General features: G+C 35.5%; 2 protein-coding genes across 4 annotated transcripts in view; one reads left to right on the top strand and one right to left on the bottom strand.

The window, feature by feature from the left end:
• The window catches only part of LOC145688119 (solute carrier family 41 member 1-like), a 120,264-nt gene extending 106,275 nt beyond the window's left edge, over nucleotides 1-13,989 (bottom strand). The window contains exons 1-2 of one of the 3 annotated variants that reach the window (XM_081761879.1): nucleotides 13,722-13,989; nucleotides 2,071-2,098 (exon numbers count right to left, since the gene is read on the bottom strand). The gene's annotated coding sequence lies outside the window, so the exon portion shown is untranslated. The remainder of the gene's footprint in view (nucleotides 1-2,070; nucleotides 2,099-13,721) is intronic. The other 2 variants (XM_081761880.1, XM_081761884.1) reach the window with 2 other exon arrangements.
• LOC145687249 (uncharacterized) lies at nucleotides 6,881-7,285 on the top strand. The gene has a single exon (XM_081760723.1). The coding sequence runs from the start codon at nucleotides 6,881-6,883 to the stop codon at nucleotides 7,283-7,285; it is 405 nt and encodes a 134-aa protein (XP_081616849.1).
• Nucleotides 13,990-19,035: the final 5,046 nt, after the last annotated feature.

Genomic DNA, 19,035 nt, shown 5'->3' with positions numbered 1-19,035 from the left:
CTTAATACTTTTGAATTTGTACATGCTGGAGTAACATCTTTTAAAACTGACAAGGGAACATTCCGATTTGGTGAATTCAATTGCTGAAAATGATTGCTAGCACTGGATTTAGCATCAAAAGAAACAGAGAAAAAGAGGGTGTTTAGTGGCAGACTGTATGCAGGGTGGGAGATAAGTGAGGGAAAGTGCGAAGATAGAACATAGAAAACGTCTAGAAATGCCATGTTAATTTTGAAACGAGTAGAGGGATTGAGGTCAAATACTGGATATGAGAAATGCATGTAGATCTCCACTGAATGGGCGTAATGTGAATCATGAGGGACACCTGAAAAGCCGTCATATTGGAATTAGCGCAAGTTGAATATACGGGAAAGGGGTCATGTGGCATATTGCTCTTGACGCACACCGTCTATTGAAATCAATAGTGGCCAATACAGTTTGAGACTTCTGTAACACGAGGTGTTCCACGCTATGACAATGTAGTAATACTGTCGTAAAGACGACGTGAATAAGGAGCAACCACAAACGTGAATGAGGTCACTTTTCAGCCAACAAACGACCCGATGCACCCAATATTCGTTCATATGCTGGAAAAAGTGCAAGTATGACAAAAGAAACCTGAAAGAGTTCATGACTGACGTTTTCTGGTCTTCTAGAGCAGATAAAACTGCTGCTTCTCGCTGATTCATGAAGAACCAATCAAGATGAAGAGTTGATGCAGAAACCGGACAATGTTGAACTTACTTTACTCCTTATCCCTGATGGTTGCACGTTACGCATACAATAGCTGGATGTGTTCTTCTTCCGTCCGTATAAGAATTTCGTAAAATATATAACAAACACAGTTTTTTTTTTTTTTTTTTTTTTCATCTGACTTCAAAATATGACAACGGGGCAACTTCTTTAACTTGCAATCACACACACTTCCAGTTTACATCACCAAGGATTCAAGCTATGATTAGATTTGCTTTCTACAAAATTGGATATTTGCAAACAGCACTTGGCGCATTCGTAACACCTGTCGACTGTTGCTGGAATTTCAATACTGGAGACAACTGTGACGAGTCCGATTGTCCATCGTTATCGTCTTTTAAACGTACTTACTGATGTCGTCTCCATTTTTGTATCAACCACACGATCATTACTAAGTTTCATAACAGTTGCAATTAAACAGAGATTTCAAACTGTAATGGCCATTATTAATTTCAATAGACAGTGTACGTCAGAAGCCATATGTCACATTACTCCTTTCCCGTATATTCTTGTGCTAATTCAAACATTGCGGCTTTTCAGATGTCCCCCATGATTCACATTACGTCTATTCAGTGGAGCTCTACATACATTCCTCATGTCCAACATTTGACCTTAATCCCTCTTCTCGTTTCAAAATTAACGCGTGGCATTTCTAGACATTTTCTACGTTCTATCTTTGGAACTTGCCCTCACTTATCTCCCACCCTGTATACGGCCTGCCATTAAACACCAATTTTTTTCTGTTTCTTTTGGTGCTGAATCCAGTGCTAACAGCCACTTTCAGCAATTGAATTCACCAAATCGGAATGTTCCCTTGTCAATTCTCACCTGAAAGTTTGCAATTAAGGACAATCCATGAGACAGACAAAGTAGACTTTTAGGGCATTCTTATTTCAGATTAATGTTTTATTAAATTTCAAATTAAACTGACATTTTTACGTATATCAATATAATGTAGGCAAATGAAGGTATCTTTTAAATAAAGATTTGGGTTGGAAACATTAATTTTACTTTAATTTTGGGACATATCACACAGTATCCTTGCATACTTTACAATATTTCGCACGTTTTTCTTTCTTTTTCTTCTTTTTTTTTATGGTAAACGTTTTACAGTTAATATATTGGAATTACTCCAATGTAAACACTATTTGCAAAAATCCGTCTATGTACAACGAGAACAATTTGTGTGCTATATACAAGACAGAAACGAGAAAGGTGCAACGCAGACCGAGATTGTTATATCCAGTTACTTTAGCTTATTTAGTGGAAGACAGAAATAGCACATTTAACAAACGATTCGTTAAAAGTATCACTCACCATGTTGGGAATGAAGACACGACAAGTTCTGTAATAAAAGAAAACAATGTTAGAATAATTATTCTAAGACAGCGCTGCAAAGACATTGAAAATGCGAATACATTACTAGCAGTAGCAAATACACGAAATTTGCTCATTAAACCCCAACATGATACTTGAGTACTGGGTAATGGAATGAGCTCAATTCTTGCACATGTTAGGTTGAAGCAGAAATTAGTAGGATAATGGAATGAAATGAGGACTGGGAAACCATGGAATATAGAAAGCAATGTTTAACTAAATGAAGGAAATGAGTGAGGGTAAAAAAAACACAATGATAGTAGCGATGAAAAGAAAATAGATACTTTTCCCATGAAGTACCTTTACATTTACAGATACATTACACAATTCAGATTATTGACAGTCTCATATTTCGTTCGAACTATTTCTAGCGGATTTAATATGAATCCACGACGTAAGTTATCAAGGAGATAATAGTAGAGTCCACACACAGCCACGTGTTCTTGTATATCTGGGCTCTAATCTTTAGATGGGACAAATATTTACACGAGGATGCCAAAACATATGTAAGTTCCTACACTTTTACAGGAGAGCAAATGAAAAGGTTAATTAAAAATACTTTAAGTTCACTCATAGAAAATTTTTAATTAAGCTATTATTAGCCTAACTTTTGCCAGCGTATAGATCTCAGTGTGACCAACTACCGAAGCGAAATATCAGAAAAGTGCTAAATGGTGACATATCATGTTTCATCATAAAATACAATCTAATACGTAGATGAAAATTAGCTATTGCATTACGATCTACAATAGTTTTGTTTCAAAATATATTTATTTTCTGTAAGTTCGAAACATTTTAATAAAACCGATGGTGGCCATCATCACTAGGTTTCATTCTATACAAGTATAAAACTAGCATTAAGAAGTTTAAGAAAGAAAAAAAAGACAACTTTTTGCTGTTACCAACATTAAATTACTATGATCTGAATAAATAAAACGGAAGTCAGAAGGGCCAAATTTGGTATCAGCCTAGTAAGTTAGTTTACAAATGCGTCACTACTCTATTATGGAGTATTCATTTGCCGATTTTGACTCGTTCGCTCTTACATTCATTATTAAGAACGTGTAAAGAATTAAACAAATGTCACTGAATATATTTCAACATTCTGCAGATAGTGTGAACGATGCCTTAAAATGCGTTGTAATCCTAATTCTTTCTATTTATTTTGTGAGTGACCAGACTACTGTATGACCTTCCAGTCACCTTTTTCATATACCTATGAAGAAATATTGAGATAAAAATAGGGTTACAACAATACAATATGTGCCACATAGTTTTTCTTTCTGTAGGATATAGTAAATTTTCGTTTTAACTTACATTTGAATCTAACAAACTTAAATCATATTTTTCATTATCACTTTCCGTACTTTTTAACCATTTAGCCAGAAAGTGTTAACAGCGTGAAGTTATCCTTCACACGAAGATAGTGAAAATGAGTGACTCACCGGCCAGATAAGCTTATAAATATAAAATTAAAAAAGAAAAGAAAAGTTATTGTATCTTCAGATAAATAAATAGAAAAACTTACAATAAGATATGCATTTCACCTGCAACGATAAAATAATATATATGTTAACGGAGCACACGATCAAGATTACAAAGCAAGTAAACATAATCGAAATAATAACAATTAAAAAGCTGGCGATAAAGTCAGTTTAATAAAAATAAGGAATAATTGTACGTGAGAGACTCACCATATTTTATATTTTCTGTACTCGACCTATGTACTTCTTGAGTAGTGAGTACCGTGTGGTTCGAAAGAAAACCTACGAACTTCGCACACATGTTGCTCACATCAAAACAAGAGAAAAGCTTATTTTGCACTTTGCTCAGGCAGTAAATGGCAATTTAGTGATAATATATATTATTAACTATAGCGATAATATATACGGGATTAGACTCCCTAAAAACTCCAAATCAATTCCTCCAATAATAGAAAGTCGAGTGAAGATGCTAAAACTTTCTCTCGACGAGAGATAACGATCCCCGTGTGTTACAGTATGACTATTCACTCATCCCAAGTTAAGACGTTGCGAAAGTTGTCAGTGATCTTGGTGACAAAAGATATGCCTCCCGAAATAGCTTTTTATTTTCTTTTCTTTTAAATCTCTAGTACAAAATCCTGGAGACAGCTTTCCAACCATTGTTTCTTTACAAAAAGATCTCATTCAGACACTCCAAAATGTTCAAATGTTACGAGAGGTTCTACGGCACATTCACTGTGTCAGTCACTTGAGTGGTTCCGTCTCCCGACTCGAGGTATCAGAAAGTGAATCTTCTGTTCCTGAGCATAATAACAGTAAGTACAACTACAGTTTCACGTCAACTGCTGATGGAGAGTATTTGTAATTCAAATTCTTCAGTCAAATTTCCACCTCAAAAAACTGCCCGCACAACTGCAATTACATTATCAACCTGAGTTCAAGTTCGCCAATGAACAGATGAAGACAGTGTTGCGTAACTGGATTCTACAACAACAGTCTATTCAATTCGAAAATCCTCCTGGCCGCATTCATGTCGTGACTTCTTTCCATTTACATGAACTGATGACTCGGCACGTTCACTGAGAACTCAGTTGTTGACCGCTATGTTAACATGTTACAAGCAACGTTCTGAACTTCGATACACCATCTGGAATGATCCTAAGTGATTCAATTTCGACGCAGCTAACTAATGGTGTGCCAAAGTCATTAACGAAAATTGCCATTTACATTTACCAACTTCTAAATATTTTATCAAAGTTGAAATATATTCAAGTTGTATAATACCTTTCACTGTAACATTACGTTTTTAAAAGTACATCACGAAATTAAAGCAAAAATTACAAGTGTGAAAGGCATGGTATGGCAGCACTTATACATTGTTCATTAGTAACTAGGATACTATATATTTTGAGTTATAAAATATAAGAATGAGCCCGTCAGTAGAGAATAACTTCGTATTCTACCGACTGCGCCATTGAACTATTTATTTGTGTACTTACCACAATTGGGTGTCAAACTAGATTATGATTTATTCAATATTTCTATAAATCACTTATAACTATAACGCAATTACCGATGCTGCATTAACCTAAACCATAGCCATAATGTATTCATAAAAGATGCTCACAATTAATAATTAACGTCTTTAACAGCGAACACGAATATGTGTAATAGCAATTACATACTTATATTGTCTTGGTACAGTCCGCAGCAAAAAACTTGCAACATGAGCATGTAAGTTTATTGTGAAACGACGAAGTCTTTTGCTCCAAAATAAGTGTGCAGGGGAGGACGCCGAGGTTTCTCCTGGCGTGATTCGAGCCACTTAGACGTCATGTTGATTCCCTGGGCTGTTAGGCGTAGTTTCACAATAAATTTACATGTCATGTTGCAGGTTTTTGCTGCGGACTGTACAATATATATTCACTTAAGTAGATTCTAGAACTCCCACAAATAATATTTGAAATAGACTTAAACGAATTGTCTAATAACGACATTAATTATTCTATAAAACTCGAACATGAAAACCGATAAATCGTAAAGGATTCCGTTATAGTTTTGGAATCCTTTTACGGATCCATAATCGCAAACGGATTCAGTTATAGTTTTGTGGATTATTTTCGCCCACATTCAACTTATTAGGTATAAGTAACAACTTGTAGACAGCACACCTAAATATCATCTCAACAACTATAGCCATTCTTGACTTGTATTAGTACAATTTGAATACCGCTATGCATTGCTGAAGCGAGCAATCCTTCCACTCACTAATTTCGTCCCCAAACTATAGGAATAAGTTTCTAATGTCCTACAACACACATACATTGTTCTACAAAAAATTAAATGTATTTAGTATTCAGGAAAATAAGTTATACTAGCATCGGGGAATACGTGACAGGGACGTATTCTATCGACTGAGATTCTCTTGACGCAAGTCACTGCCAATATACTCATAACGTGCTCAATTAATTACTCAGTTTGTGAGCATAATGGTAGAGAACGTCTTTCTTCTAAACAATGTTGCGTTGAAATTTTGGTCCAAATACAGAAATAATTACCAATTACTGATGCACTAGTATCGATTTATTTAGGTTATATTCCTTTAAAAAAAAGTTTGTGATACCATCCTACAGTTTATTCATATTATCTATATGCAAGTTCAATGAAAGGGTTCTGGTTCTTAAGAAATAGGAGGCAAAAACCACCCGATAGATGAAGTGCTCTTTTTGGAGAACTCAAACTTCCTTAACCTAGTGGCTAATGTTTTCGAAGTGTCTTGGCAAGCCAGAAGTGGAAGGTTCTTCTCCTTTAATGTCTGCTGAGTGTTCCTTTACCCTTGATAAAAATACATGTACACTACCGGCAAAAAGTTTAGGAACACGAGTGTATGCATTGTTATTTTGTATATATTTCCTATTCTACGCTAATGTGTATTAAAGTATTAATATTACTAACTTTAAACAACCTAAAACAATAGTATTTATCATGTTGAAAAGACTATCTTTGTTCATAAGAACAATATCGTAATTTTGTTACAAAGCCTGGATTTAATACATGCAACAAGAAAGTTATTTGTATGGTTCTTTTGGAGTCAGCGCTATCTACTGATTGATGGCAGCACTCATACGTGAAATAAAATATAAAGCGTTATTTCTTTGTTGATATTCAGTTGTTTATGTACGGTTTATATTCAATTGTTAGAAAAAATATTTTTCATTTTCCAGGTTTCACTTCAGAGTACGTAGTGCACCTAAAACGTGGAAAAAATGGGTCGAGGAAAGACTCTGACTAATGAAATAAGAGCCCAAATTGTAATTCTTCACAAAGAGAAGAAAACGATGCGCGAAATTGCAAAAACACTACGTGTATCACTCCATGCTCTGTGGGAAGCCATTAATCGCCACCAACAAACGGGGACATTTAGCGATCGACATCGTTCTGGAAGGCTCCGATCGACTTCAAAAGAAAAGGATAAGTTTATTATTGTGACTAGTAAACGTGATAGACGCAAAACAGCTCCAGAAATTACTGCAGAATTAAATGCAACTCAAAAAACACCTGTAAGCATTCGAACTGTCACCAATGGTCTTCTAAACGCAGGACTTCGTGGTTGTGTAGCAGTAAAGAAACCTCTACTTAGACTTCAAAACGAAAAGAAACGTCTTCAGTGAGCTATAGCACATTGCAATTGGACTGAAGAACAGTGGAATTCAGTTTTATGGTCGGACGAATCCAAATTTGAAGTATTTTCAAACAAACGTCGCCAATTCGTTCGTCGAAAGAAAGGAGAGAAAATGTAGCCTGCTTGTGTACAACCCACAGTCAAACATGGTGGAGGTTCGGTGATGGTCTGGGGTGTTCTGCGGGCGATTCAGATAGAGATCTAATTCAAATCGAGGGAAAAATGAACAAAAACGACTACAAGAAGGTACTCCAAAACCATGTGGTACCCTGCGGCACACGACTTGTTGGAGCTGGATTTACATTCCAACAGCATAATGACCCAAAGCATACATTCGAATACTGCAAGGAATATCTGGAAAGCTTAGAGAAGAAGAAAAAGTTAAAGAGTATGATTTGGCCGCCACAATTGCCGAACCTGAATCCGATCGAGCTTCTTTGGGACCAACTGTATAGATTGCTTCAGAAATCGACAACTACACGACCAACAAACGTGAAACACCTGTATCAAGCTTTGTTGGATGCCTGGAAAGATATTTCCAAAGAAACCCTGCGAAAGCTGATCCGGAGAATGCCGAGATAGTGCCAAGCTGTCATCAAAGCTAATGGAGGACATATCGATGAAACGGCAATCTAATGTTTTCTTCTGTTAGTTGTGTCATTATATGCCTTTCTTTTGTTGTTTCCCTCTTTATGTATTGTAATATACAATGCCCAGAAATTGTACTTTGTTTCAGTTGAATAAATAATGACGTATTTACAACAAAATTAATCACATACTCTTGTTCCTAAACTTTTTGCCGGTAGTGTATATGTCAATGTAACAATAGACACAGAAACATGTAATTTCATACACTTTTGAAAAGAGGAAGGGTTCCACGAGATAATTTCTGAGCTCAGAAAGCAATTTTTCAAAGTTCCTTCTCCCTCTGAATGTGAATTTGGTGAGAGCCTTGGTTGATACCTTAGAAGTTTGTGCGACAGCGCTGACCATAATGGTACAGAAGCTAGATTTAATTACATTTTCTCCCTCTCTGAAGTTCTGTTAGTTGAATCCAGTGACACTATAAAATTTCCATGCCTGCTCTTTCCATTTTTGAACTGAACCTTTTCCTTATCCTTACATCCCAAGTTTATGTTCTTGGGAAATGGATCTACAAAATCATATTTATGTGCATGTTCGTCTCTAAAAACGAATGAGCATATTTAATGTAGAGTTGGTACGACGTTTAACATTTAGATAGTGAGTACGAATTTTTACTTTTGTCATTTGTCTACCTAAATTTAACATAGACTTACTTAGGTGCAAATTAAGAATGTGGGGTATTTTTCTTTGAAAATTTACACGTAAAATCTGTTAATTCACCAATTAAGGAAGACTACCGTTTAAGGAACTTCGAAGAAAATGTTAGTCATCTGTGAACATAGAAACAACGTTAAAAACTGTGCTCCATTACTATGTAATTGTAATGCAAACTTAGCATGTAGTGATCAGCGAGCACAGGCTTGTGCGTATCATTCGCACTTTCTCATCCTTCACGGGTATTCACAACAGCTTCGTTCTGCTCTGAACTAGAAAGACAGAAATCTTGCTTGTAGCAACTACTTATCACATATTGCTGCGTGTTTTTTCTCCTCACAAATAATCGTTTTACTGATAAGTAAGTGCAAGTACATTATAAATCTGTCCGCAGTCGGTGGGCAGGTGAAGAGGAAATAAAATTGTTAGAAGGAATTAGAAGACAATGGAAAATTTTTAATTATTGAACAATCCTGGCACCACTCAACTTTACGTGTTCGAAGCAGAGTCAACAAATGAATATAGAGGGCATTAGGACATTATTTCCACGAAGAAATACGAATTTCACTATTATATAAAAGGGCATCTACTCACGATACTAGCATGAAGTGCCTATGTTTTGATAAATCTCTAATTGCGTTTTATTTTTTTATTTTTTTTTTTCAATAATTCAAGAGCGATAAATCCAATGGAACTATTTTTAAACGTATTAGTTCGTGAGGTCACGTGAAAAATGACTTCGAAGTTGGGATATACAGCTTTGTTTTTATTGATTATAAAGAAGAAATTCATTCAATAGGTCATATCACAAACCATATACATATTGGATCATTATTTATCATATAGACAAGTTTTCTCGATGAAAAGCAGGATTTTAAAAAGCACGATTTTTTAAAATGTCATTTTTGTTGATTTTTTTATTTAAATTTATTTTTAAAATTTAAATCATTTGTAGCTAATTTTATTTTCAAAAAACGAAATAGATTTTTTTTTCTTAACTGGTAAACTATGTGGGACTCGTGTTTCTTCATTGAGTGATGCTACAATTAAAACAAGATCAGGACCCTCCTGATATTTTTGTTTTCTGCAACATGTTTCTCGCACGCGACAATTACTCAGGAGCAGTTCAATATTGTTCACTGAACATCTAAGAGCGGGCGCGATCACTGTGATATTGCGAATTAAATTCCCAATGATTGGACGAAAGTAAGATAATGAACAGTAATCTTAATTTTTCTTTTTAAACATCTTAATCAGTAAATAACCGAAGAGAAATACGGAATGTAGAATAAATTACCAATTTGCAAACCGCAATAGATTTATGCTGCGCTACACAGCGAGTATATAATGTTTTTAAAGGGTTTTGTTTATAAATTGAACATGAGTTTTAAAACTCTTTCAACGTAACTGTATGAATCATGATTATCAGTAGATTGTGCTTTAAAATTGTAAAATAGTTTTCAAGATAAACTCCCATATCAGCATAAACTGTACATGAATAAATATATTTGGCTTATCTGGACTCAGTACGACAAAGACAATAGCACACTATGTAAGATATTTTAGTAGTAACGCGTTTCTAATCAAGAATTTTTTTTTTTATTTTATTCACTCTTTTTGTATTTATTAACTATTTGCCTAAATGTCCGTTCTTAGCACGGGAAGGACAGAGATAAATGGCAAACATAAGAATGATATATTTGAATCCCTTTCCCCACCTTCTTGAGATGCATAGGGGGAGCGGTGGCTCACTGGTAGAGCGTTCACTTTCGGTGCTTAGGGTCCCGGGTTCGATCCTCCCAGCCCCCGCCAAGTGAACTTTGTGATGGACAAACACCGTGTGCTTGGGTTTACTCGGGGTTCTCCCGTTTCCTTCCACTTTCTTCATTCCACCATTTCATTCATTCCTCATCATCACCGTCTCCTTTAGCCTAACCGTCATAACCGTGGGACGTAAAACTCAAAGATTTAATTTCATTTTTTTTCTTGAGATGCATACTTGAATCCAACAAATGAAGTTATATTAACCCAGCTCGACCCAAGTGTTAATTATCTTCAAATATTCGTTTCAAATGGTGAAGTCGTTATTGTTTGGGAAACGTTTATCACTCCCCTTCTACCCTTTAGAAACGCATTTCAATCAAAATATAGAACAAATGAAGAATAACCACGTGAACCTAAGTATATTTAAAAGTTTCAACTACTTTTGATGCACGTGTCAACTTATTTTCAATAAGGAGTTTATATACAGAGTTAAGTCTCCCCATTCCTGCTTAGGATATACATGTACATTCCAATGAAAATCACATGATAAACCACGGCTTGGGACGAATGTTACGTTCAAAAGTTCATTTGAAACAGTTCAGCTGTTTTCTAGTGATGAGAAAGAACGGCACTGTTAATCTATATTAAGAAATACTTCCTCTTTCACCTAAGGAAAGTGAAATTCTCTAAACTGCCGGGGCACTTGTACACTTATTTCTAGTAATAGTTTATATAGAGAGTTTCATGTCCTAATTATTATTGACATAAATTGTAAATACCCCTTCCCCCTTAGAATATACATTTTAACCAGTCCTCAAATTAGTATCAGAAACGCAATTAGAAATGTATTAAAGCGTGGACACTTTTTATTACCGATAGTGAAATTGTCGGATGTTCTATGTCCCCATATTTTGAATTAGTACACTTACTTCTCTAGACTAGGCACGATTATTAATTACTTTCTTACGTTCATCTTATTTCTCGCAAACTTTCATCATCGATCTGTTATTCCTTATTTTTACCCTTTCGACAAATTTCATATGCACCTCAAGGTGATTCGATCAAGAAACACTAGCTTACTACAACTTTTGTTCAATAAGGGTTAAGTGCCAGAGAGTAGGTTCAGAATGTGAAAAATACCTAACATTTACAGAAAAGAAACGGTGAATTGCCTAATTTTCATGAAAATCATGCCAACAAAAGAAGTGTAATGTGGTATTTTGAAGTATTGGAAGCTTCGTGTTGTTGGTACTATTTTGAGTGGAGACATGTTGACGTCAGACATTATGGCACAATTAGGAAATTAAATCCTAGCATTCATAAATGGTAGCTGCTGTGACAGATGTGACATTTCGATTACGAGTTTCGTAACACTAGTTTTTATGGTGTATTTCTGGGCGCAGTATTTACACGCAAATCGGTAGTCTTCTTAAAGTGAATGTGCACTAAGGAATTCTCAAAAAACACTCTCTACGGTAATGACAATAAATTTCCTCATAAATGACAAAAACTTCAAGTTTTTCAGCCTGAAAATACTGTACCTACTCTGCGGCACAAATGCTTTAATAATAAAAATTTATTTAATTTTATCGTAAAAGATAACAGTCTTGAAAATGATTTGAACCAATTAATTTGATTTTATGATAAAATCGGCTGATATTTCGTATCTCCCCCAATCTTGCACATATAAGATTTACAGTGTGTTACTTACTTTACAAAATATAGCTGAGCTAGGGACAGTTAGCGAAGGAAGTTAGAAGCCCCCAGGGCCCTTGTATTTCTACCTTTATCACAATTTAGACAAAAACAAGGTACTCGGTTCTGGAACCATGAAACGAGTTGGGGAAGATACTAAATGTCATCTATAAAATCATTGAAATTTAAATGATAAACTGTGGGCATTTGATTTAACATATACATCACGTTCCACAATTCCCTGTATTTTTTGGATCAACCTTATAATACACGATCCCGCTGAGCATCAAGTACAGTACAATAGGGGTAGGCTAGATGGACCCATTCTTCTTAATATTAATCGAGTGTAATTTCTTATGTGTGGGAAAGATACTTACTGCAGAGGAAACCCATTGTAAAGTTTACCCCCATTTTAAAAATAACTCCGACTTATATTCAATCGTAAACAAAATTTAGGGCTACCACCGTATATGGTATACTTGGTATAGCAGAATCAAACTACACGGTAATAAAAAAAAATAATAATAATAATGCCACGTAAGAAGTTCATCCGGTAATTTTTCCAACCTGGGAAAAATATTCTTGACTCTACAACCAAATTTTGCTAAATCTTTTTGGGATGAATGCTGGACCAGGAAAATTAAGTCTATTCCAGCTTTGGGGTTGCTGGTTTTACGGAAAGTCGTATATGACCAGCATTGCTTTTACCTGGGAAATTAGATTTAGGATATAGTTCAACCTAAAACTAAACAAAATGTATTAAATTTGTATTAAAACAAAATGACTTAACCGTAGTTGGTGATTTACGTAATAGCTACCAAGATGTGTTTGTTTGCATATAATGAACAGGTCTCAACAAACAGCAGTGATTTTACAGGCTATTATGAGCAATCATAGAGTAATGAGAGAACCATGTCATTTTTCAATGGTACAACGCAGGCAAGGTTTTAGACTACTGGTCCCCCTTCTCACTGAGCAGTAATAAAGACAGAAAACAACATGCCCTGCGGAGCTCCACCCCGCCTTCACTCGCTGACGCTCGCTCGGCAATACTGTGTAAATTAAATGTACAAACTTTGGTACAGAAAGAAACCAACCCAACTACTAACCTACATGGGGGACCAGTAATCTAGAACCTTCCCTGCAACGCATTAAGTAGAACGAACCATGAAAGAACATACGAAATTCCCCTAATGAATAGATTCATTGCCAATTAGCAAATGAAGAGGTAAAACAATCTAATGTTGTTATATTAGAGTAACACAACATTTAAACATACTACTTTTCATCTGAACCGTTCCAGAAATTATATGGACTTTCAAAATACACTGGCTGAAGTATACTCTTGCCAAACTGAAGATTTCTCTTAAGAGGTATACAATGTCATGAACTACTGTATCGCAAATTAATGAAGACCAGACAGAAGAAAAGTATTCTTGATACCTGTTATTAGCTAACTAGGATAAGCAAATCTCATACAAGTTTAGCAAAACATATTTGAAAGTATGAGTTACCGGTTCTATGATTTCACACACAGACAAAAAGAAAGGCATATATATTCACTTGTAATGACTAAAAGTCCTAATTTTACTTAATTCCACACTTAAATTAGTGATATTTACTGTCGAAAACATTTTTTATATACTAAAATAACTTGAAAATCTTACTTGCCACTTTTCAGCTTGTAATTAATTCAAAATCCGTAGAAGGCACTAAAAAATATTATGACACGTATTTGATACTTGCTGATAATGTTCGATGCAATCACATACATGCTTCCACAGACCAAAAACGAAAACTTAGAGGCATTTGATGTGTATTATCACTTCTGTTTCATACTTGCCTCATTTACAGAAAAAAATGCCCAGTTGGCCGTCTTTCGCACTTTGCACTCTCACTTGTTCGTACCACTCCAGAGTAATAAATTATCAAGGGAATACACCATAGAGTTGGACGGTGAAGCAAAGTCTACAAGTGAAGGAAATTCATGAGTTTTTCTATTTCTGATCTGAGAAGTCATCTGTAATTTTTATTTATGATTGAATCCCTAAAAATGATTTTTCTACATGCAAATCAGATTGATTAAAGATCCTGCTAAGATTAGAAATTTGACTGATTAGAAATATAGACATTCTGGTACGGTTGAACATTACGAAGACTAGAACTTAGAAAATTTACGAGTTTCTATTCCAAGTAAAACTTAAACTAACATGTAAGATATTTAATTATACAGGCTTATACCATCGGGCGCTTTCAGTAACAGTTTGCGTAAACGAAGCGCAAAATTTCCATTATTTAAGGCAGTGGTTCTAAAACTTGTTGTTTCCGCGACCCACATTAAATAATAAAAAAGTCTTTTGTGGCCCACTTACTTTTATTCAAATGCACGTTGACATTCTACGTAATGGTGATGTGTTTCAAAGCGATTAAATTTTGTTAATGATACCTCTAATTCCAGTTCCTTTAATAGCAGTTCGTGCGAGTGATTAACTTGTAATTTATTGGGGATGTTATGAACACCCCGAGTAGTGATGTGAGGTGGAAAATTTTCACTTTTTCCGACTCATTAAAAGTTTTTCAATTTTTCCATAGAAGACAGAAATTATTTCGATTCATGAAAAATTGTTTCAGTTGTTCCTACATAGTACTGAAAATTCTCTGAGCCATGAAAATTTTCAGATTCTTTAAACGATCTTTCATTTTTAACAATTTGTTTAGAACGGAAAATTTTCCGGAAAAATACAGAAGAAAATTTTTCACCTCACATCACGGCTAAACAATGATGTAGGAATAAGTGGAGTATGTTTTTATGAATCGGAAAATTTTCATCACTGACCCCGAGCGACCACGAATGTTATAAAGTAGAGCTCGATGCTTAAATTTTAATAAATCAAAGTTAGTTGGTTTCTTTTATGTCTATTGTAAATATCTCACTTTCAAACTAAATGGTAATGTAACTTTATGAATATAGTGGCTCTGTTAGTACAAGAATGTCAGTCAGTGACGATCGAGCAAGTGTAATGTAAATTTCTTTCTCAGCAAGTGTATCATATGAAATTGTACACATGCGCAAAAATTGTTTCCGTAGAAAGGTATCACAGAGCTAACACCACTCTCGACCAATGCCCTACCTTGTGAAAGATTTTGACTCACCCACTTTCTTTCTGTCCTAACCCAGTATCTCTACTGACTGTATAATAAGGCAGGGCTCTGAATAACCACTTAGTTTTCGCCTCATTTGCAAACGCTTTCAATTTTCGCTTTCTGAATAGTACTTTACAATATATCATTCTGCAAAGTTTCACAATTAAAAAGAAAAAAACTTCTTGCGACCCACACTTTGAGAAACACTGATTTAAGGTATTAGACGTATCAGTTTTCATGATCTTTTGCATTTTTGCATCGCATTGGAGTACACAGTTTTTTGGGGAAAAGTTACAGAATGTGTCCTATAAATAAAGTAATAAAGCAGGAATAAGATAAATTAAAGTACCCATTCCCCAACGGTTTGTGTCAACGCAACACAACATTTGCTGATTGCTTTGCGATAATAGACATAGCAGCTATAATAATAATTATTATTGTATGCGTTTTATTTAAAACTTTTGTCTGATTCAAAATGGCGGATTTGAACATGGCCGCCAACAAGGCAACTCTTACCATAGACCTAATATTTATCCACCTGCTTTTTATTTAATTATTATCATTAACACAAAAATTACAAGGTGGGGTAAAGGACTAATACATATGCTGCAACAATATTTAATTTCCCTGTAACTTTTTACCAATTGCGCGTAAATCAAAATTAATTTCACCATTATTCTTCTGATTAAATTTGCGCCTTAAATCATGTATCACATGATCCTATTCCTATTTTAAAAACTTAACCTTAATTCAAAATGGCGGATTTCAAGATGGCTGCCGTCGGATATACCCTTACTATATGACTTTCCCCTAGTCCTAATGTGTACCCATATATTTGTTATTCATCTTTTGTCGTTACAAGAGGTCTTACAGAGCTTTTACCTCCAACTGTATGAAGACTATTCTGTACTTCCATGTGATGTTCTGGTAGCTGTATCTCCTAAACCCCTGGAGCTTCGCACCTACAACTTCACTGAAATACTGGCCACATTTAATACTACTTTCTCATATGTGTCTCAGTCACCAACTCGATTCACCCAAACGTAAGGTTTACTTGTGAGAAAGTAAAACCAAGATGTGCAGTGTGTGACAGTTTAAATTGTAAAAACCATTGCATCAAATAGAAACAAGTCATATGTTTCAAATATAACAAATAGTAAAAATGTATATCTTTGAGTATTTTGTGAACATTTTTGTTAATTAAATCTCCAATTAATAAAACATGCAACTTCCCCTGAGAAGCATTTACGAAGTCAAAGAAAGAAGAGTTCTCCCTTGTAGAACGCCATAACATATCATTCACTCTTCATTGCTATAGTCTAAATAATGAAGAACTGTAACCGAGAACTTGTAATTTTGTAAATAATAATAAACAAAAATGAACTAAAACACAATCAAATATAAATATGGATGTATGTTTCTGATAATATTCCAATAAGAACTATCTCCACTCTCTCTTAGTTAATATGTGCGTGATTATTGCATCTCATCTCTAGATGGGGAACGGAACGTTAAGCAAAGAGAATTTATCATTGAGATTGTAAGAACAAATTTAATTTAAAACTATTAATTTGAAGTAGAGTGGATTTGAGCTGAAGACCTGAAGATAACTAAACCAGCGCCTATGACACTTCGACTATTCTTCCACTACAAGCCAAATCTCCGAACTTGATAGTTGTCTTCATAAAATGAAGGTCAGAGAGAGAAAGAAGGAAAAAATGCTTGAATGAAAAAAAAAAAAAACAGAAATAAACAAACACGTTTCGCTATCAGAATTAAGGTCAAAGTAACCAAGCCTCGTTTAGGACAACCCTTTTGAAGAAATCTTGTGGGGTACTAGTAACCGAGCAGTAGTCGATTAAATCACACTTTGCTTTTTTAAAAATCTATTGTTGGGATAGTAGTTACGGAGAAAATCTGCAAAAATATTTACAGCAACTGACTCGGTTAATTTAGACACGATGGTGAGGCGTTAAAATTTAAGTTTTTTGCTGACCCCGCGTAGCGTAGTCGCTAACGCTCTCGCCTTCGCTCGGTGTGAACGCTTCCGGGTTAGATTCCCGATGGGGCAGTCGGTCGACAAAGTGTAAAAAGCTAAAGCTTTATCAGGCCAGCCAACCTGAGTGAGGTTTTCCTCATTCACACCAGGCAAATGTCGGAGTGGTACATAACATAGGTCCCAGGCCTTCCATCCTTCCCTTTACCCGAATGGTGCTCGCCGAGGGACGTCATCCCTCATACGTGGCAGGCTAAATGGCGATAGATGCCGAAAGCCCAGAAATCTAAACCCTAAATTCTAAGCTTTTGGTTCGTTTTAATTTACGTTTAAAAGGTACCGTATTTTATCATCCACTCGGTTAAATTAGAAAAGTGACTTTGGCGAAGTTTTGCTATGCTCAAATTTTCTGCATTTATGTTAGTTTGAGTCACTATAACTATTATGATATTGTGAACGTATTTGTAGTCACACATTATATATCCAAGGACGTCGTTAGTGGGTACAAGGAAATGAGAGTATACTTTTTGGGTGAATCTGCGCAGCTCCCTCCAAATCTCAGGATGACGAGGAAGATAACATTGACGTTATAAGTGAAAATTAGAAGCATTATAAATATTGGAAGTAATAAGCTAAATTCCAAACTAAGGTCTTATAAACGGAGAAATCTTTCGTATAGAGGTTTTGAACTTACGTATACTTTTAACGCGCGCTGAAGTATGGAAACACTGATAAATTTGAAACCTTACCGAGTTATTTCCCACCGAGTTCTAGTGAATAAAATATGTACACCCTATTCTAAAAGGAATGAGCACATTGATTATGGCTGTATAGAGCTAAAAAAAAAAAAAAATCTAAATCCAACTTCGAGTATCTTCGGAAAAGTAAACCAAATATGTCAGGTTCAAGTTCCTAAGCCAACCTTCGCAAACGGTAACAATTGTGAAGATGTGTTTTATATTCTTTTAACCGTAATACGATGTTGTTGAAATATTATTAAGTATACAAAAAGTAACATTGATTCAAATACTTAATGATACGATATGTCGAAGCTATGTATAAATGTCAGTTTTGTTATTTTTTCACTTATGCTTCCATGTGTAAAAGAAGATTTACAATGAAAGGGAAGACAGTGAACATTGTTCACGCACCCATACGTATAAGGCAACCAAGAAAGTTCTGTCGCTTTTTGTTGAGGCCTGTGTTCAATTGGACCTCACACCGTGAGTTCAATGCTAATGAAGATAAGGCGAAGCTCAGTTGTTGGTGTGGGTATATCCAACATACTACCTGCTTGTGACAGTTCAATTACAACATGAACTTGCGTAAGGACAGAGTAAACGAGGTACCTCTACAGAGCGTCATAACGGCGTGTATGCTGTACAAGTTCTAACTGGTGTCAAATGCCGCTGCAGCGGGGCGGAAGATATACCAGACCTTTGGTGAGGGAATAGTGACTACTCAGACAGTGCAGCGATGGATTAACAAATTTAAGGACGGTGACGAAACACTCCAAGACGCACCACGTGCCGGAAGAGTAACACATGTACAAAATGAAGATCTTCAGGCAGCAATTAAGACGAAAAGTAGCGAAACATGTGACTAAATGTGATTACAATTCAGTGTGAGTGGAGAAACTAATCTGCAGCACCTCCATCAACTTGGGAAGCGCTACAAGTTGGGTCGCTGGGTCAAACATAATTTGATTCTTGGCCAGAAGGCAACATGAGCAGTGATCTTTATTTCCTTACTGTCTCGTCTGAGGAAGGAACCACTTCTGGACATGGTGTTAACATGTGATGAGAAGTGGGCCCTGTGCGAAGCTTCACGGCGCCGTCATC

This window comes from Thermobia domestica, chromosome 6 (genome assembly GCF_964235325.1).
Source record: "Thermobia domestica chromosome 6, izTheDome1.hap1.1, whole genome shotgun sequence".
Lineage (NCBI taxonomy): Eukaryota > Metazoa > Arthropoda > Insecta > Zygentoma > Lepismatidae > Thermobia > Thermobia domestica.
The sequence above is the reverse complement of the archived record's forward strand: the minus strand, read 5'-3'. Positions and strand labels throughout refer to the sequence as shown.